The following is a 20340-nucleotide window of genomic DNA, read 5'->3' on the forward strand; positions in this document are numbered from 1 at the left end:
TGTAGACCAGGCTGGTCTCGAACTCACAGAGATCCGCCTGCCTCTGCCTCCCGAGTGCTGGGATTAAAGGCGTGCGCCACCACCGCCCGGCCACCTTATGTTTTTGAGGCTGGACCTTGTCGGGGAACTTGCAGTGTCAGTTAGGCTGGCTGACAAGCATCTCCCAGGGTCTGCCTGTCTCAGTGCCTCCAGTCCCTACTGAAGTGACAGATGAGTGCTGTCTTGTCTGGATTTTTTTGGTATCCAAATCTCAGGTTTTTGTGCTCACATGAGAAGTGCTTTGTCCCTGCGCTGTCTCCCAGCACTGTCTTGATTGAACAGATACTGCAGGATCATTGACACCTAGTAGAGAAAGGAGTGTTGAGTTTATGGCTCTAAGCAGGGACAGAGTCACCAAAGTCTTGTCCCTAGAAACTTCCTGAGATCTAGGCGAGCCTCTTTGGGAATTGGGAGGGACAGACAGGGGACATGGCAGAAGTGCCCTATGACCTCTAGCAGGCAGTATTAATTGACAGATGCTGTTGCGACTGTTTATAATGGAGATGAGTCCTCCTACCATGTTTTAGTGACCAGCTGGTCACCCGTCTGTTGTTGCTGTGGAGCCGTGATGGACTGGATATTGTCTGCTTGATGAAAGCAGAGCTGTGATGAAGGCGCACACTTCCAGCATTATATTCTGAAGCATTAGACCCTATTTTATGTGTCAACATATGTTAGCTTTGTTTTATATTTCAAGCTTGTTTTAGATTCTAAAATATTTTCTAAAATTTAGAAAAATATAAAATACTTAGTAGAACATTTTAACCATAAAGAGCTCACTGTTCAGGATCATCACTATGAATGCTTATGCCTTCTGGGCCCTGTATAGAGATTTATCTATTTGAGGTGGGGGAGGTCTCATTGTGTTGTCCTGGCATTGAATTCTTGGGTTCTAGTGATTTCCTGCCTTCATCTCATAAGTAACCAGGTGTGAGCCTAGTTACTTATCACCATGTGTGGCTGCAGGTATAATTTCTGATGCTGACCTAGTGTTTTGTATAGGCATGCTAACATCTGTTTGCCCTTCTGCCTAGTTAAAGTTCTTGTTTATATGGAACTTCCGTAAAACTCCTGCAGATACTGAGTGGAGCTCAGTGGAGACACTGTATGCACAAGCGTGTGTTCAGGCTCCAGTACCAGAACACGCCAAGTCACCGAACGTGTGTGGGTACACATGACCTACAAGTGGGGAAGTGCAGCCTGCCTTACAGCTCACCTGGAAACAGCCCTAGGCCTTCCAGGTTGTCACTGGCAGCACCTACTTGTGACTTTTTTTAAATATTTATTTATTCATTCATTTATTTTTAAATATTTATTATGTATACAGTGCTCTGCCTGCCTGTATCCCTGCAGGTCAGAAGAGGGCACCAAATCTCATTACAGATGGTTGTGAGCCACCATGTGGTTGCTGGGAATTGAACTCAGGACCTCTGGAAGAGCGGCCAGTGCTCTTAACCTCTGAGCCATCTTTAAGATTTATTTTTCATGTGTGTGGATGTTTTGCCTGTCTGTGTGTGCACCACATTTGTGCAGTGCCTGTGGGAGCTGGGAGAGGACATTGGGTTCTCTGAAACTGGAGTTCCATACAGATAGCTGTTCTGCCATGTCATGTGGATGCTGGGAGCTCAGAGGACCACATGCCCTTAACTGCTGAGCCATCTCTCTAGCACCCTAGTGACAGTTTTTGTTCTCTCCCATCAGGAACATTGTTCCATGGCTTAAGAAGTATGGGACCAATCCCAGCAATGGAGAGGTAGGTGGTCACACAGGTACTTGTTGCCATGGAGCTGTGCCCTGCCCTTGCTTTGTCCTTGCAGTTTTTATGTCCTCAGTGGAGAACTGCTCACAGGGCCTGGGATGACAGTCCTCTGCTTTCCAGAAGTGTTGCCTCTGTATTTGCAGATTCTGTGTTCTTAGATTCAATCAACCATGCTCAAAAAGAAGTATTTGTGGAAAAATTGTATCTATACACTTTTTCTTGTCATTGTTTACTAAACAGTATCAGATAGTAATTTGTGTAGGATTTATGTTGTAATAGGTAGCAAGCAGTCTAGAGATGTTTTAAAGTTGGTGAGAGGGTACACATAGGTTACATTCAAATGCTACATCATTTTGAGATTGGGATACTGTGGAGTCTTGGTACTAGTCTCCTGTGAATGTACACCATTCCTTATATCTTTGCTTGAGTCAGGGTTTTATTGTGTAGCCCAGGCTGTCTTCTCACTCACTGCATTCCTGCTTTAGCCTCCAGGCCTGGCTGTCTGTGTTTTCTCTTGAGTTTGATCAGAGTTTGTGACTCATGTGTATCTTTATGTGCTTTTCAAGGTGCTGGTAAGTCTCAAGGGTGTCCGTACAGAAAGCACTCTGTCTTAGAAAGGATGGGTTTTTACACTTGTGTGCTTGTGAGTGTATGTGTAAGTATGTAGGCATATCTGTGTAAGTGCACATGCCATGGCACAGGGTCAGAGGGCAGCGCCTCCCACCATATGGGTTCTAGTGACCTAACTCAGGGTATCAGACGTGGTGGCAAGTGACTTTACCTGCTGAGCCATCATTGGTCTTGTGTTGTCTTTGTGACTGAGTCGTACTGAATCCTCTGTCATTGCCAGTCACAGCAGAAGTGCAGGAATGGCCCCATGCACATTTTCTTGAACACACAGCTATATTCTTCTAGGACTGCAGAGTCAAAAGAAGGTGCATTGTCAGTTTCCATAGTTATTGGCCAACTGCCATTCAAAACTGTTATACATTTTAAGCTTTTAGCCACACTGCAAGAAGAAAATGCTTCTTTCCCATGTCTTTGACAAATCAAGGGTATTTTTGTTTTTGTTTTTTGAGACAGGGTTTCTCTGTAGCCTTGACTATCCTGGAACTCACTCTGTAGATCAGACTGACCTCAAACTCAAAATATTTGCCTGCCTCTACCTCCTGCGTGCTAGGATTAAAGGCGTATGCCATCCTCACCTGGCAGATTTTTTATTTTTTTTAGGGGCGAAAGGAAAGTTGTTCTTGCCTTTAATCCCAGCTCTTCAGAAACAGCAGTAGGTAGATTTCCATGAGTGTGAGCTCAACCTGGTCTACAGAGCAAGTCCCAGGACAGCCAACAGTAGTTCGCGGTTATGATTGTCGCTAGCTTATTTTCTAGCCTCACTTTTTACACATCTTAATTGGCCTGTGGCCCTTTGGTCCCTTTGTGTCTTAGAAGTCCGTCTCCTTTCCTTCCGTGGCCTGGTTCTTCATCTCTTCAGTTGTCCCTGCTAAGAAGGCCTCAACTTTGTGTATGCTGGGCCCAACATGGGGATGGGGCAGGCAGGTCAGGCGTGTGTCATTGAAATGATGCAGAGAGGAATGGCAAGGAAAGAGGGAGGGTAGGTGACTGAGGAAGTCTCTGGGGAGCTGCTGTCATGCTCAGTCCTGAGGATGAGACGTAATGACATTTAGATGCCATTCTGGGGAGCCTTGCTGGCCCTGGACTTACCCTGGTGGATTGGATGCCCAGGCAGGGTCATGACCTGACCTGTATTGAGGATAGGTCTGGTTTTGTCAGGAAGGTGCTCTCAGGAGCTTGGTGGCCCCGGGGAGATCTGCTGGGGATCATGCATTTGTCTGGGTGAGAGATGCTGTGTACATTTGACCAGGCTGAAGGTAGAGGGAAGGAGAGAGCTGTAGACTGGGCCAGCCGGATGTTTAAGGTGTTGAGTCTGAGTCCTGTCCTTAGGGCAGTAGAGATCTCAGCAGTCACTTAGTACTGTGATTTTTGGGGACTGGCCACAGTTCAGCAAGAGCTTCCTGAGCAGTTGCCACTGTTCTGATTGGCAATGAGGGCCAGTGGAGCCTGGTACTTAGTGCAGGCAGGATCTGAGGCCAGGCCATTGCTCTGCTGCCACCAGCATGGCCCCATCTTCACTTGATTACCTCCATGGAAGCCCTGTTGGAAGGAAGGTTTCTGGGGCCTGCAAACTTTGGGGGAACATTTTCAACCCAGTCCAGGGAACTTTCAATGTATTTAGTCTGTGACTCTGCCTCTCCTGTTAGAGTAGATCATGTTGTCCATTCACTTCCTCTGCCTGGGGCAGGAGCTCCCTTGGCAAGAAGAACCTTTGAGTTGGGGGTGTAGCTCAGTAATAGAGCACTTGCCTAGCTTGCAGAAGGCCTTGGCTTCCATTTTCTAGCATCCTCTCCCCTCCAAAAAAATCCACATATAAAATCTCAAGCAAAACAAAATAAAAGCCTTTAAGACTCTAACCTACTGGGTGGCAGGAAGCTGGCCGGAGTCTTTTTGGCCCTGGTGACAGTCTGGGACTGCTATGAGGTCCAGGGATTCTTTCAGTGTAGATGCATGTGTTGCCAGCCCATTTCTTCCCATTCCCGAGGAAAGGGGAGCAGCACTCTACACAGCGTCTTAGACTGCTTCCAAGCCTGTGCACTTGATCTTGGGCTGCTTGGGGCAGAATCTTGGGTCTTACCTCCCTAAGTAGTTTGCTTTCCTTCCTTGGTGTTTCTCACTTGGAAGTGTGACCAGCTTTTTCTGCTGACAGCCAGGAAGCTCCAGGGCTTTTCCCAAGTCCCCGGACTGGGAGCATACCCTTTACTGGTTTCCTTTTTTTTTTTTTTTGAGACAGGGTTTCTCTGTGGTTTTGGAGCCTGTCCTGGAACTAGCTCTTGTAGACCAGGCTGGTCTCGAACTCACAGAGATCCGCCTGCCTCTGCCTCCCAAGTGCTGGGATTAAAGGCGTGCGCCACCACCGCCCGGCTACTGGTTTCCTTTTTATGAGGCCCTTGCTGCCCGCCTGTGCCTTGTGATTTTTGGTCTCTGCCTTCCTGAGGCCATGACTACCAAAGGCTGCTGCAGCTCTACCCTTTGTCATCTTGTTAGTGTTCCCTGTCCTCCTCTGCTTCCAAGCCTCCGCCTCTGGTATCTTTTCTACAGTTGTCTCCTTTTTGGGTGGACATTGTTATTCAGTTACACCTGGGTGCTTTTTGTAATTTTTGCATTCTGTGTCACAGGTGTTCTTTGGGATATCAAATCTTGTTAGCTGGTCTGTGATCTGCAGCTGCCAAACTACATATAGCAGTTACTTTGGCTATGAAATCCTACAGGGGTGTATTCTGTCGTAGCGCCCCTCGTCTGTGGGCACATCCACTCCTTTTTTGCTGTACCTAGGTCTTTATCCATGCTGAACACACACTCCACTACTGAGCTACAGCACCAGCTTTTCCACTTTCAGTGTTTTACTCCTTTTTAAAAAAATATTTGTACCACAATATAAGCAGAATACCCGAGTACTCTCACTAGCTCTATTTGTTATACTTTTTTTTTTGTTTGTTTTTGTTTTTGTTTTTCGAGACAGGGTTTCTCTGTGGTTTTGGAGCCTGTCCTGGAACTAGCTCTTGTAGACCAGGCTGGTCTCGAACTCACAGAGATCTGCCTGCCTCTGCCTCCCGAGTGCTGTGTTATACTTATTTATTTTGTGTATGTGCATGTGGGCCCACAGCATGTATGTAAAGGTCAGGGGACAACTGTGGGAGTTAGTTCTCTCCTTTCTCCAGGTCCTGCTGAGCATGGAGCATACCATCAGGCTCAGTGACAAGACCTTTACCAGCAGAGGCATTTCTCTGCTTTCTTCCTAGTTTTAGGAATATTTGTTTTTATTTTGTTCATTACCATTATTGTTACTAGAGATGTGTATATGGTGTGGGTGTTGCTGTATATGGTGTGGGTGTTGCTGTGTATGGTGTGGGTGTTGCTGTGTGTGGTGTGGGTGTTGCTGTGTGTGGTGTGGGTGTTGCTGTGTATGGTGTGGGTGTTGCTGTGTATGGTGTGGGTGTTGCTGTGTGACAACTTTCAGGAGTTTGTTCTCCCGCCACTGTAGGTTTCGGGGATTGAGTTCAGTCATCTCAGTGGCCCTGCACCCACACATTAAGTGGTGTGCTTACCATAAAGATGTTCAGACAAGGCCTGGGTATGGAGCTCAGTGGTAGAGCACACATCTATGAGGTCCTGAGTTTGATACCTGGTACCAAAAAGAAAAGTTTAGGCATTGTGGAAATACAGACCAGTCTTTGTTCCACAGCTTCACCGTTTAGCGCAGTGATCACCCCTTATATTTGTTGGATTTGGTGGTTTACAAATCTGGGGATCTGCTCACAGCCTGGGTTTACAGGTTGCATCAGTGCAACTGCATAGACTTGCATCTACAGCCTTGAGGAGCCCGGGCTGTATCTTGGAGACTCCCAGAGAGATTTCCGCTAGTGTAAGCTGAAGAGTCAGTTGGGCAGCTCCTTCTCTTCTGTCTCTGTTGCTCCTAATTTGGCAGCCTTTATTTTATTTCTCCCCTTACTTATTACTGTTAATTGTCTGTTTTCCAGAAACTTGATGGGAAGTCCTTGATCAAGCTGAACTTTGCAAAGAACAGTGAAGGTGAGAGCCCTTTAGTAGCCAGCTCCAGGACTGGTCCACAGAACCCCAGCTCCTGCTCTCACCAACTTCTCGTCTGTAATCAGACATTCTTTTCTCTTCTCTTGTGCTTGGAGGCTAAACAAGTGTTCTGCCTAAGCCACATCTCCAGCCTCACTCATTCCTTTCTGATACTTGCTTTTGCTTTCCCGGATGTCACATGACTTCTCAGAGGGTCAGGTAGTTTAGGTAGGGATAGGTGGCTCCCACAAAGGCTGTTGGGATGTTGTAAGCTGCTGGTGCCATAGTTGGGCCTCGTGCATGGGGCATACCTGGCTGAGGCTATGGCCTATTCTTGGCTGTAGGTGTAAGTCGCTCAGCCAAAGTCCAGGGTGCCTAGCCCAGCTGTAGTTATGGGTGTTTGGGAGGCATTTCCAGTCTGCTCTTAAGTAGACTGTCAATCATCACTCCTCCTGCAGACCTCTGCCCCACTGGGGCCTCCTCTTCTAAGTCCCTTTGTGTCCTGTTGTTGTCTATCCCGATAATGCAGCTGCCCTGTCCCTGTCCTGGGGTCTGATCTTGTTGCAGGCTTTATGGTTTCACTCTGACATAAGTACCATAATTGAGGTTGCTGTCAGTGCTCACTGGGCCATCTTTCTTCATTGTCTGACCTCCAGCAGCCGAGGAGGTCATGTGTGTCTGTTATAGAGCAGTTCTCCCTGGAAATATGCAGAGAACAAGCAGGTGGTGTGAGGTGGTGTGTGTGTCTGTTCTGGAGTGAGAAGAGCTTGTGTTGGTGGGGGAGGAATCTAGGCAGGAGATGTGTAGGGCATCAGATGTCCTGTCTGTTTTAGATAGAAGTAGAGGAAGGAATGGGCCAGCAGGATACCCACGGAGGGCAGCAGTGTGTGAGAGGAAACTTGGTGAGAGGAAGCTGTATGAAGATGTGGGAAGAACATTCTAGCTAGAGGGGTCGGGTGCATCAAAGAAAAGCATGTGCTCTAGCATGTCCATGTGTGGCAGAAATTCAGTACTGTTGAAACCATGGGAACACAGGCATGTGACTTAACTGGGGTGGGGACAGGAGGCAGACCAGTCCTGTGGTACTAGGGAGAACAACGGAGAAACACTGTACGTGCTATGCAGGTCCTCTACTAATGAACTAGCCTTGTCGTCCCCCTCCCCTTTTTTTTTTTTAGCTTTTTATTTTTAGGTAAAGTCTAGATTGGCTCATTTTGTAACTGAGTCTAGCCTTGAATTCCTGATCCTTCTCAGACTCTGAATTGCTAGGATTTTAGGTGCATGCTACCTTGACCAAATCTGCTTTGGTTTGATTTGAAATCTCAGACCCACGAACACAGCACTAGTGGGACATTTCCACCCACGCACTCGGCAGCCCCAGTTCCTTACAGCCTGCTGGTTTCATCTGGGCTTCTCTTTGCTGTCTCAGGGTGGTGCTTGAGGCAGATCTCAGACATGGGTGTATCATTTCCCACTTCATTGTTTTGCTCTGTAGGGCTTGGTGAAATGGCTCAGAGGGTGAAGGCACTTGCTGCCAAGCCTGGCAACCTGAATTCCATCTGCAGAACTTACGGTGGAAGGAGAGAACCGAATTCTTGAAGTTATTCTTCCACCTCTACATTTGCACTGTGACATGTGCACACCCTGTCCCCTCACCCAGCACACAAAGTTAATGGATAAAAATATAATGCAAGGCTAGGTAGTGGTTCACGATCCCAGCACTCAGGAGACAGAGGCAGCAGATCTCTGAATTCAAGGCCAACCTGGTCTACACAAAGTGAGTTCCAGGACAATCAGGGCTACACAGAGAAAGCCTATCTTGAAAAACCAAACAAACAAAAAAACCAAAAATGTAGTACATCAATTAAAAGGTAATGACTTACATCTTCATAATCTTATGACACTTAAAAATGAACGAGAATTCCCTGGTCATCAAATAGACACACAGTGGTTACATTTCTATAGGTTTGTTTTGTTTTTGGTGTGTGTGTGTGTAAGATTTCTTTTTTTTATTTTAAAACAAAATTTTTAGAAATCTATCTAGATGCATGTGGATGATACATCTATTTGTCCTCCCCACCTCACCCCACCCCCATTTATCTGACGAGGCCCCTGCTGGATGGGAGATCATCTTTTGGGGCAAGAAGAGAACTAGGTGAGGAAGGCCAGGGGATAAAGGGAGTGCTGGGTACTGTGGGTCTCTGGAAAGATAAGCCCAGACGGTGGGTCACCTGAGCTGCTCTGGAGGCTCACAGTGCTCCAAGTAAGAAGAAGCAAGGCTTGGGGCTCATAAAATGAATAGGAGTTGTTAACAGTGTGGAAATGGAGCTTGAATGGCTGCCATCCCTGTGCTTCCCAGGGCTTGGTAGCTGGCCTACGGTTCTTCCTTCCCTTCTCTGACTCCTACTGGTTCCTTCCTTGCCCTCCCCACCCCCCAGACAGGGTTTCTTTGTGTAGCTCCTACTGTCTTGGAACTTGATCTGTCAACCATGCTGGCCTCGAACTTGGAGATCTGCCTGCCTTTGCCTCCCGGTGCTGGGATCAAAGGTGTGCACCACCACCACCTGTCCTTCCCTCCCTCCTTATCTCTCTCGTGGCAATGGCGTTGAGTGCAATATTTAGCGCATGCTAGGCTAATGCACGGTCACTGAGCCTCCTTTCAAAATTTCACTTTGAGACGAAAGTCTTTATTATTATTATTTATTTTATTTTATGTGTATTGGTGTTCTGCCTACATGTATGTCTGCGTGAGGGTGTCAGATCTTAGAGTTACAGAGAGTTGTGAGCTGCCATGTGGGTGCTGGGAATTGAACCCGGGTCCTCTGGAAGAGCAGTCAAGTGCTCTTATGTACAGAGCCATTTCTCTATCCAAGACCCTGCAACTTCTTGAACTGTCCAGCTGGCCTTGCCTGTTCTTCTGCCTCAGCCTCCTAAGTAGCTGGGTTATAAAAATGTCCTCTCAGGATTGCTTAATCAGAACTCTTGAGGGCCACTAGCCCTGTGTGTGCTTGCTTTCCAGGGCAGTACCACTGTCCAGTGCTGTACTCGGTGTTCACTGACAACACTCACATTGTGGCTATCAGGACAACTGGCAATGTCTACACCTATGAGGTAAACTTCTATTGTAATGCGTGGGACTGTGTAATGTGGGCCCTCACATGTGCTTTGGGGGAGTCCAAAAGCCTGGCTGAGTGCTGGAGGTGAACCAGGAGCAGTGAGCATGCCTGTCCTCATGGCTTTATAGCTTTATAGCCTTCCTGCCTTATGAGGGTTTAAAATAAAGATCAGGTGACTTCAGCTGGGTGGCAGTGGCACACACCTTTAATCCCACCATTTAGGAGGCAGTGACAGGTGGGTCTCTACAAGTTCGAACTAGGGCTGTTACACAGAGAAACCCTGTCTTGAAAAACCAAACCAGCCAAACAAACAAACCAAAAAGCCAGGTGACTCTGGTGGCCTTTGAACCTGAAACCTAGGCAGGCAGTTCGGGCTGCCTAAGCAAGGGTTCCCTGTATCCCAGAGAGTCTTCCCACGTCTTCAGCATGGGAAGAACCAGACTCTGGGAGGTACCTGGGAGAAAAGGAGCAGCTAGGCTCTTAAGATGAAGGAGGTGCCAGGTTGGTGGGAGGGGCAGGAGCAGCCTGTAGCCCAGGAGAGCCCATGTTAGACCTCTTGCCTGAAGCAGCCAGGTTGGTTTAGCTAGTCTGCTATGAGAGCATTTGAGACTGCACCCCAGGGTGGCCCTTATCTCTGTGTCATGGCCTAGACGGGATCATGACACCTCTGTCCTGCTATAGGCAGTGGAGCAGCTAAACATCAAGGCCAAGAACTTGAGGGACTTATTGACTGATGAGCCCTTTTCCAGGCAAGACATCATCACCCTGCAGGTAAGTAGCTTCACGGGGAGAGCCTCACCTTGACCCTCGGCTCTGCCCTGTGCCTTCCAGCTTTGGTCTGTACCATGGCATCCCTAGCCACTGCCCCCACTGTTCTTTAGTGGCATACGTCTCCCCCACAGCCACCTTGGCTGCCTTCTGGCTCTCATGGCTCCATCACGGAGGCTCCATCTGCCCCACAACCATCATAGGCAGCAGACCACAGGCTTCTCTGCAGCTTCTACCCCTCTGCTCCAAGAGCAGCGGCTGGCACAGGTGAACGGTGAAAACTGACAGAAAAGTGAGCATGCCTAGATGGAGCACAGTCCAGGACAGGCTCACAGGACTCTGACTTACTCCGTTCTGACTGAAGCTTGGCCACATGGCTGCCCAGTCTCTATCTTGCGTTGCCTAGCAGCAAGTCTTACCCTGGAGAGGCTTGCTGAGCTGCTCTGGACTCGGCATCTTTGCTTGTCACCCTGTTGGCACAGCCTTCTTCCCTGCAGGCACCTGTCAAGCCTCAACACCTGCAGCTTTTCCTCCTGAGTGTTCTCTTCTTGTCACAGGACCCCACCAACCTGGACAAATTCAATGTTTCCAACTTCTTCCATGTGAAGAATAATATGAAAGTCATAGATCCAGGTATGGACAACCACGGCTGCCGTGAGTACAGTACGGGTGCTTCTCGGGCGAGCCCTTCCTTTGGGGCTCAGACTGGGGCTCCAGCTTCCTTTATTCTGGGAAGCCCTGGCTGTCCCGAGATTTGCTTGTACAGATGAGGCTGGTCTTGCATTCGCAGCACCCTCCTGCTTCTGCCCTCTAAGTACTATAGGCATGCGCCACCGTGTCAGAGAAGCAGCTGACTGGAGTCGGGGACACTCTAGGACACCTCACTTTCCCTTCCTGTTGACTGCTGCTCTTCCCAGGGCATAGGATAAGAGGGGCTGTAGGGGAGACTCTGGGTGACATCAGATCTTTCTAGGGTAGTTAGACTGGGCTCTTGGTTGGTTCTCTTGCTTCCTGTGTTTGGCCCATGCTATTGAGCACACTGTAACATACTATGGAGTGGCTAAAGTTTCTGAGCTCACTTGTTTCATACCAAGGAGCCAGCTAGACTCATGCCCAGACCTTAGTTGGCCCACCTCAGCAGGAAACAATATTGAACACTATGAACCAGATAGGATTTGGGGAGGTTGAACAACTCAGGAATAACTGAGCTCAGTAGACTCAGAGGCCAGACCTAGGCATGTTCGCTGCTCAGCAAGTTACAGCCTTTGGCCTAGCACTCAACATGTAGCACAGATGGGACATTTCATATATGGAATACACCAAACTCTTCCTTCCCTTGAAATGAGCACTTTTAGCTGGGCAGTGGTAGTGCACACCTTTAATCCCAGCACTCAAGAGACAAAGGCAGGTGGATCTCTGAGTTGAGGCCAGCCTGGTCTACAGAGTGAGTTCCAGGGCAACCAGAGCTACACAGAGAAACCCTGTCTTGAAAAACCAAATTAACTAATTAATTAATTAAAAAAAAATAAAGAAAAGGAAGAGAAAGAAGCACTTTGGCTACACAGAGAAACCCTGTCTTGAAAAACCAAATTAACTAATTAATTAATTAAAAAAAATAAAAGGAAGAGAAAGAAGCACTTTGACTACACAGAGAAACCCTGTCTTGAAAAACCAAATTAACTAATTAATTAATTAAAAAAATAAAGAAAAGGAAGAGAAAGAAGCACTTTTAAAATTACAAAAGCAAAACCTCATTGTGAAGAGATGTCATTATACAGGTAAATAAAAGAACAGTGACATTTAAGTTTGGACCATTGGCCCTATGAGGGAGACCCCTCTAGGCCTGGGGGTCAGGCCCCATGATGATGTGTTCTGTGTGCTCCCCACCTTGCTGCACCCACAGGGCAGTAAGCTGCTGTGGCTATGCTCTGGCCAGAGAAGCCTGTCTTAGTCATCTCACTTGCGGCTTGTGCGCATGTGACCGGCTCCACTCTATTCCTGTCATGCTCAGCTCGAGACTCTGGGGCCTTGGCTGTACCTGTACTGTACCCTGTTTTGTAGATGAGGAAAAGGCCAAACAGGATCCATCTTATTACCTGAAAAATACGAATGCTGAGACCCGAGAGACACTACAGGAGCTCTACAAAGAGTTCAAAGGAGATGAGATTTTAGCAGCCACCATGAAGGCACCTGAGAAGAAGAAGGTGGACCAACTGAATGCTGTGAGTGGGTTGCTCTGGCTCTGCTTCTTCCCCAGGAGAGACCCCGGGGAGGGTGCTGACAGGGGTGTACCTGGAGGTGTGGCTGGGACCCTCTTAGTCTTGTGGGGCCCCCCAGGGCTGCTGATGTGACTGGGCTCCAAACAAATCAAAAGGGAGTAGCGCTGCCTTGTGCTGTGAGCCCTGACCCAGGCCTCAGCCAAGCTCTCTGCTGTCTCTGGTGCTCCACAGGCAGCATCTACATTTCAGGACAGAGATGCAAGGGCTTGCAGGTCTGTAATGGCAGAGAGGACTAGGCTTGCCAGGGCTACTGAGGTCCTATCTACAGCTGTGGTGCTGGAATTTCCTCAGTACATTTAGCTGATAGGTGCTGTCTTTCTCCTGTTTAGACTGAGCCTAAAAAGTCTCAGCCATGGAAAAGGCAGAGGTGGGGTCTGCCATATAGGGAGTTATCCAGGAAATCTTAGAAAATTAAATTAAGTTCATTGTCTACAATTTCCCTATTTAAGCACGGGTATTGTACCTCTCGGTATTACTGTCATGTTGATCAGTCCTCATTTTTTTTCCTTCTATATGATGAAAAAATTCATTTATTCCCTCCCCCATTAAAGAGATCATGTGTTTACTTTAAATATATATATATCCAGGTTAGAGAGATGGATCCGTGGCACTTGTTTTTAATTGAGAACCCAGGTTTGGTTCCCAGCACCTACATGACAGCTCATCATCCATCCAGGGGATCTGACTTCCTCTTCTGACTTCTGAGGGTTCAGGCAAGCATGTGTTGCAAAGATATGCATGCAAGCAAAACACTCAGACACATAGTCATTTTGTTGTCTTTGCTTATTCATATAGGGTTTCTGACCTGGAACTCACTCTGTAGACCAGTCTGACCTCAAATTCAGATAGTGCTGTCTGCCTCTGCCTCCAGAGTGCTGGGACAAAAGGTGTGCACCACCACACCCGATAACATGACCATTTTCCCCCCTAAAGAAACCAGCTGGGTGTGGTGGCGCAGGCCTTTAATTTCAGCACTCGGGAGGCAGAGGCAGACAAGTCTCTGAGCTCTAAAACAGCCTGGGCTACACAGTACCTTAAAAAACAGAAGAGAAACCTTTAGAAATAAACTTAGAAGTGCCTTTGTATTCCTGTCATGGGAGAAGATGCTGTACCTGTGAGGGTCTTCCCATCTTGACTTATATTGTTAGTTTCAGTTTGTTTGAGGCCTTGGGCTCTGATTCCAACTAGGCCTTCAGCTGTTCTCTTGGTGTCAGTAATCTCGTCCTCTGATCTTTGCCGACTCTCTCCCTGTGGCTGTGTGGTGGTCAAAGGTTGTCCTTGAGGAGAGGTATCGGGTCTGAGCACATGGTTTTCTTGCAGGCCCACTATTCCACAGGAAAGGTCAGTGCATCCTTCACCTCCACTGCCATGGTACCTGAGACCACACATGAAGCAGGTAGCCACCTCTACTTCCTCAGTTCATTGGGACAGAATCCACATTGGGAGCAAGTAGGGCTTCCCAGCATCCCCACTGTGCCTTTACTTGCAGTCTCTGGTGGTTGGTGGTTGTGGTGGGTGTTCTTGGAAGGTAGGCTTTGAGTCAGAAGCATTCTCAGCATATGGTCTTGGCCCTTGTCTGGAAGTACCCTGCTCCCAGGCCCCTAGAGCCTCTAGCATCGTATTGTCCTTGATATGATCTCAGAGCTGGGGTGCTCCTGACTGGGGAAGGCTCCTTGGTGCTGATGTTGTGTGACATGCCATGGAGCCTGAATGAGGAGCTACCTGAGGTACAGGGCAAGTGCCGAGCTCAGAACTTGTTTGCAGCTGTCATTGACGAGGATGTTCTACGCTACCAGTTTGTGAAGAAGAAGGGCTATGTGAGGCTGCACACCAACAAGGGCGACCTTAACCTAGAGCTGCACTGTGACCTGGTGAGTATGTGGCTGTTCCCAGGTGGTTGCTGGGGTATTTGGGTATTTAAGACAACTTAAATGTAGGGCTATAGTTAGTTTGCCTCTAAGAGGTCTTGCCTGACTCCTGCTGAGAACCAAAGTGCTCTGACTTCCTTTCCTGGAGTTTCAACAACATAGCATGCCTCCTTGGGTGCTGCTAGGTGTGTGTGCAAATCTAAGGACTAGGACCTGGCTCTCCCATGTTCTGCCATGTGTCATATGGCTGCAGGACTCTGATGACTTAGTTTTTGGAGGGCAGACTGAACCACGGTCTGCAGACAGGTAGCTCACTCTTGTGATGAAAGGCCTACATGTCTTTTGTGACTCTGCTGTTGACCACTGTGCCTTATAGAATATTGGGATATTTTGCAGACACCAAAAACATGTGAAAATTTCATCAAGCTCTGCAAGAAACAGTATTATGATGGCACCATCTTTCATAGGTCCATCAGGAACTTTGTGGTGAGTGGAACAAGCTGGTTCTGCCCATAGATGCCTGGTGGCATGGGTAGCACCCATGAACCAATGGGCTTGTGCCTGCCCTGTCCCTGACACCTGGTTCAGGCTATGTGTGGCCAGGGTAGGGTCTTCGGGTGTATCTTGTGCAGGGATCCTATAGATGGCCCAGAAGACCTGGGGTGGGAGAGGAGGTCCCCGTCCTCAGCGCAGCACATGCCATTGGGCAGAGGGAGCATCAGAGCCAGTGACCTCACTGGGTTTTGTTTCTGCAGATCCAGGGCGGTGACCCCACAGGTACAGGCACAGGTAGGTGCTGGTACCAGGCCTGTTCCATCAGAGTGATGCATGGGGCCTGGTGGGGAGTTGGGCCTGAAGAGCTCTGGATGTGGTATCTCAGATTTGGGGGTGGCTTGCCACAGTGTCTGTCCTTCTGGGCCACCTTGGGCACGCCTTTTAGTTCCCCCACCTTTCTGCTCTGCTCAGCCCCAGGGTCCTACCATAACAAGGCAGAGGAAGATGTCACCTGCTCACTGACAGGAGGTTTGGTCATGCCCTCCCGTCACATAATAAGGTAGCCCCATGGCTCCTACAGGGCATAATAACATTTCCCCCAAGCTTTCAGCTACATGGGCCAACTATGACTTCTACCCACGTTTGAATGATGCTTGTAGCTTTGGCCTTGTAGCCCCTGGCCCACAAGGGTGATGAAGGTGCTAGGATCTAGGGGTCATCCAGAGGGGTGCCCCAGGGCCCGGGGCTTTCTCTGATGCTCCTGGAATAGGTTCTGGCTGACCTCTGACTGTGCTTTTCTGTTCCAGGTGGAGAGTCCTACTGGGGCAAGCCTTTCAAAGATGAGTTCCGCCCCAACCTCTCCCACACAGGCCGTGGGGTGCTCAGCATGGCCAACTCGGGGCCCAACACCAACAAGTCTCAGTTGTGAGTCCAGCTGTTCTTGCTCAGCTGCTGGGGTGGTTTTCAGAGCGCCTGGAGTGCTCCCTAAAAGTTGTGCTGTGTCCAGGTCAAGTGGACACACGGTAGTGCACAGTCAGACCGAGCACCAGCCCTCCAGGAAAGGTCCCAAGTCAGCTGGTAGAACCGCATTCCTCTCGGGGTATGACAGGCAGAACCAGGAGTGTGTGGGTGCCAGGCGCCATGCAGGGTTTACTGGTCCAGTGCTTTGGGAGGAGGTATTCTGAGGACAAGTGGCCAGGGAGAGGTGCTCGGTAGTGGTGGGTGGTAAGGCTCTGGATCAGAATAGGTGTGTATTATGTTCTATTCTTCATCTAAGAATATGGCTTAACTCCTGGAGATATGTGTGTGTGTATATATATTACACATACACATTTTTTTCTTTTTGTGTTGTGGTGTGAACCTAGAGCTTTGTGTGTGCTAAATACATGTTCTACCATTGAAAATGGTCTCCAGCTTGGGTATATCTTTTTTGAGTATAGTTTTTTGTTTTTTAAAACATATTTTGAGACAGGGCTTCATTAAGTAGTTCTGGCTCTTGTATAACTCACTATGTAGACCAGGCTGGCTTTGAGCCTTAACCTCTTAACCTCTGAGCCATCTCTCCAGCCCCATTTGACAGCATTCTTTTTTTTTTGTCAGTATTTCCTTAGTCTTTTCAAAATCTAAATATTTCCGTTGCATGTTTGTTTTCCCTTTTGCTATTTTTTACTTTCCTGTTATTTTCTTCAGGTTTCATTCTTTTTCTAGCTTCCTTTATTATGTTAGAAACTCACCAGATCTCGCTGATGGTGGCACACACCTGGAGGTGGAGGCAGTAGGATCATCAGTTCAGTCATGCTCGGTGCCATAAGCGAGTCCTTGTTCCAGGGGCAGCACTGTGCGTGGGCGTGGCCTCACTGAGGGTCTGTGTGGACTGTGAGGCTCAGGCGCCTGTGCTAGGCTTGCAGGTGTGAGTCCTCTCAGCCATCCCCCTTTTGTCTGATGTCTTCCAGTGTTTACAGTCTTCAGTCTAGGACTTCCCAGATAGCACACACATCTGGCCTGTTTGGTAGGGCTCCCCTAACCACTGCCTTCCTGCAGATAATCTCATAGCTCAAGCCTCCAGTCTCTCCTACTTGGCTCGCATGGGATTTTGGCAGCCAAGCTCTGGGTTATCTCCAGGGGTCTGGATTTACCTGGGAAAGGCAGGTAGCTTCTACAGAGGAACTAGAGCCATGGTGGGTGGCCAGCTTGCTGCTTCCCTGACCTCCCTGTGCTTTCCCCAGCTTCATCACGTTCCGCTCCTGTGCTTACCTGGATAAGAAGCACACCATCTTCGGACGGTAAGAGTGGATGCCATGCACGTTTGCAGTGCGGTGTGGGCCTCACTGCCTTTCCCTAGACGGGGCATTCCCACACCGTCCCCGCTGAGGACTGGGTGTTCCTGGGGAAAGGTGGGCTGTCCTGTAGAGCCAAGGAGACAGACCTGGGTGCCCTGGCTCCTCTTCCCTCTCAGGCGCCTTTTTGGATGTCTGAAGCAGTCCCTTCTCCTCAGCCCCTAGTGTGTCCCACAAAGGACAGTCCGTGCCAATGATTCAATTGTAGAGTTATAGGGGTTACATAGAATTAGAGTACAAAGGATTATTAGTTCCTGGCCAGCCTTAGTCACTTAGACTTGGTAAGACCCTGCCTTAGTAAAGAGGGGGAAACAAAGTATGGAAACAAGGACTGTGATTTTGTCCAAGGTAGGACTTTAGTCAGCACACCTGGCTGGGTGTGGTCGCTGCCCCCTTCTCTGCTGTGGCCCATCCTGTCCTGCCTGGTGACTAGTCTACAGTCCTTCTCTTGGTATATTTTGACTCTGCCATGAATGGTACTCTGCTCAGGGTACACAAAGACCCAGCTCTGTCTCTCTACTATAGGGTTGTTGGGGGTTTTGACACGCTGACAGCTATGGAGAATGTGGAGAGTGACCCCAAAACTGACCGTCCTAAGGTATGTACCTTGGAGAACAGAGGACCACTGCCTACTGGGTGCTGGCTGGGGAAGTCTGCTGCCTGCTCACAGAGTCCCTCTGCCACCAGGAGGAAATACGCATATGTGCAACCACGGTGTTTGTGGACCCCTATGAGGAGGCTGATGCCCAGGTGAGAGAGGTGCCAGACAGGTCATGTGGTTGTTGGTTGGGAACAAGAGGACACACCCCGAAGCTCTAGATGAGTGAGGAGACCCCACTCTGGACTCTGCTTCAGACAGTTTTGCTACCCCCAGATTGCCCAGGAGCGGAAGAAGACACAGCAGCAAGTGGATCCAGAGGCTAAGGTCAAGACGAGCCAGCCCCAGCCTGGAAGCCAGGGCCCCCAGACATACCGCCAGGGGGTGGGCAAGTACATCAACCCAGCAGCCACGTGAGTGTGCTTGATGGTGGCCTCTCTCCTGTCTCTGATGCTGTCTTCTCACAGTGATCCTAGGGGGTGATAGCACAGGCCGACCAGGTGATGGTGGCGCACGCCTTTAATCCCAGCACTTGGGAGTTCAAGGCCAGCCTGGTCTATAGAGTGAGTTTCAGAACAGGCTCCAAAGTTACACAGAGAAACCCTTTCTCGAAAAACCAAACCAAACCCACAGGCCAGACTAGAGCCTAGAGCTAAGGGTCTAGAAAGGCCCTGTGCGGGCCAGGATGCTTTAGTGGGAGTAGCACTTTGCAGAGGACGAGGACGCCTCTGCAGGGACAGCTGCCTCTGTGTGGAGCGTCCTCAGAGGGCTGAGCATGGGCGCCTAGCTCTTCTGTGGCAACTGGAGTCGTTTTCTTTGTGTCTCAGGAAGCGAGCAGCAGAGGAAGAACCATCAACCAGCACAGCTGTCCCCACGGCCAAGAAGAAGCCCAGCCGGGGCTTTGGGGACTTCAGCTCCTGGTAGCAGCAGGCTGGTCTCATGGTTCCTGGTAGGGTGCATGGCTGTGGGCTTCAGTCTCTGAGCCAATAAACCTCTTGCCTATGGCTGGGTCCAGTTTTGGCCCCTGGGACCCCTGGCCTCTCGATGCCTCGTCTGGTGCCAATGGCCCTGTCTTGGGTTAGTGAGGAAGGCTGTGTCCTTTACTCCCACCCCAGCCATCTCTGCCCCAGGATGGCTATGTGCTCACTCAGCACAGTTCCCTGGCTAGTGCCACCACCGGTGTATTCTTTAAAAAACGCAGATGCTCAGGGAGCCGCTATAATCCCAGCATTCATTCCGAATGAATGCCAAGGCAGGAAGGTTGAGTGCTCAGGGCTAACCTGGGCTATAAAGGGAGACACTCTCAAAAGAAATTTAGATGTGGAGATTGAGACTGGTTCTCAGACCCTGGTTTGGATCCTGAGGTGGAGTTTGGCCTCCCAGGCTGACAAGATCTCCCTAAGCACTCGCTCTGCCCTTGCCTGAGGCAGGCGTGCTTGATGTCCTGTCTGCTCAGCTGCCCAGTCAGTGGCTTGTGCTGAGATTTAGGAATCCCTGCTGATTCCTTTCTACTGACCATCACCAACTACTTATTTTGTGCTTTGGAGACAGGGTCTCTCTCTGTATGTACCCTTAGCTGTCCTGAAACTCACTATGTAAGGTCAAGCTGGCCTTGAACTCAGATCCACCTGTTCCTACCTCCCCAAGTGCTGGGATTAGAGATGTGCGCCATGCCTGGTTTACCAACTCCTGATTCCAGGGCAGTCTCTTGATCCTGAAAATGATTTTATGGCTTGGCAGTGGTGGCGCACACCTTTAATCCCAGCACTCAGGAGGCAGAGACAGGCGGATTTCTGTGAGTCCGAGGCCAGCCTCATCCACAGAGCGAGTCCCAGGACAACCACAGCTATTATGTAGAGAAACCCTGTCTCAAAAAAACCAAAAAAGAAAAGGCCTTTGGCATCGGCTCTTCTGTGTCCGAACAGCTTGTAGCCATCGTTTGTCATTACTTTGCCTTCCATCTTGAACCTGAGCTGACTTCCAGCTTTCCCCAGCTGCCCCTTCAGAAGTGTGGGCGCTGTGTCATGTCGTGGCGTATATTCTCTGGCCTGCCTACTGCTCCCTTGTCCTTGGGGTGCCACATTAAATTGTAACTTAGGCTTGATTCTTTTTTTTTTTTGTGTGTGTGTGTTTTTCTTATCTTGCCCAAAACCCTGTATCCACAAAATCCCTAAAGTTCTTGAGAATGTAGCCTGTACTTCTTTTCATTTCTGATGTTAAAACCCCAGCCCAAGCCTTCTCTATTTCCGGGAGGTGGACTGTCTGTCCTGCCTCCCTACCTGTCTCCCCCCATCCACTTCCAGCTGCTCTTGCATGAGTGCTGCTCATCACCGGCTCTTCTTGAGGCGAGAATGTGGTCTGGTCCCTGCTCACAGGCCAGTTACATTCCAGCCTGGCCCACTAAGCCACCTGCTTGTGGGTGT

At 49.2% G+C, this 20340-nt stretch overlaps 1 protein-coding gene across 3 annotated transcripts in view; it reads left to right on the forward strand.

Moving 5' to 3' along the window:
* Nucleotides 1–19697, forward strand: part of Ppil2 (peptidylprolyl isomerase like 2) — a 25446-nt gene extending 5749 nt beyond the window's left edge. Inside the window, exons 5-20 of one of the 3 annotated variants that reach the window (XM_005370007.3) lie at nucleotides 1741–1792; nucleotides 6409–6460; nucleotides 9477–9568; nucleotides 10255–10344; nucleotides 10899–10974; nucleotides 12403–12563; nucleotides 13941–14016; nucleotides 14385–14491; nucleotides 14885–14974; nucleotides 15244–15277; nucleotides 15790–15907; nucleotides 17209–17265; nucleotides 17845–17917; nucleotides 18007–18069; nucleotides 18194–18330; nucleotides 18745–19697. In XM_005370007.3, the coding sequence (XP_005370064.1) occupies nucleotides 1741–1792; nucleotides 6409–6460; nucleotides 9477–9568; nucleotides 10255–10344; nucleotides 10899–10974; nucleotides 12403–12563; nucleotides 13941–14016; nucleotides 14385–14491; nucleotides 14885–14974; nucleotides 15244–15277; nucleotides 15790–15907; nucleotides 17209–17265; nucleotides 17845–17917; nucleotides 18007–18069; nucleotides 18194–18330; nucleotides 18745–18841 (1375 nt within the window). In that variant the 3' untranslated portion in view covers nucleotides 18842–19697. The remainder of the gene's footprint in view (nucleotides 1–1740; nucleotides 1793–6408; nucleotides 6461–9476; nucleotides 9569–10254; nucleotides 10345–10898; nucleotides 10975–12402; nucleotides 12564–13940; nucleotides 14017–14384; nucleotides 14492–14884; nucleotides 14975–15243; nucleotides 15278–15789; nucleotides 15908–17208; nucleotides 17266–17844; nucleotides 17918–18006; nucleotides 18070–18193; nucleotides 18331–18744) is intronic. The other 2 variants (XM_005370006.3, XM_026777462.1) reach the window with 2 other exon arrangements.
* The last annotated feature ends 643 nt before the right edge of the window (nucleotides 19698–20340 follow it).

This window comes from Microtus ochrogaster, unplaced genomic scaffold (genome assembly GCF_000317375.1).
Source record: "Microtus ochrogaster isolate Prairie Vole_2 unplaced genomic scaffold, MicOch1.0 UNK68, whole genome shotgun sequence".
Classification (NCBI taxonomy): Eukaryota; Metazoa; Chordata; class Mammalia; order Rodentia; family Cricetidae; genus Microtus; species Microtus ochrogaster.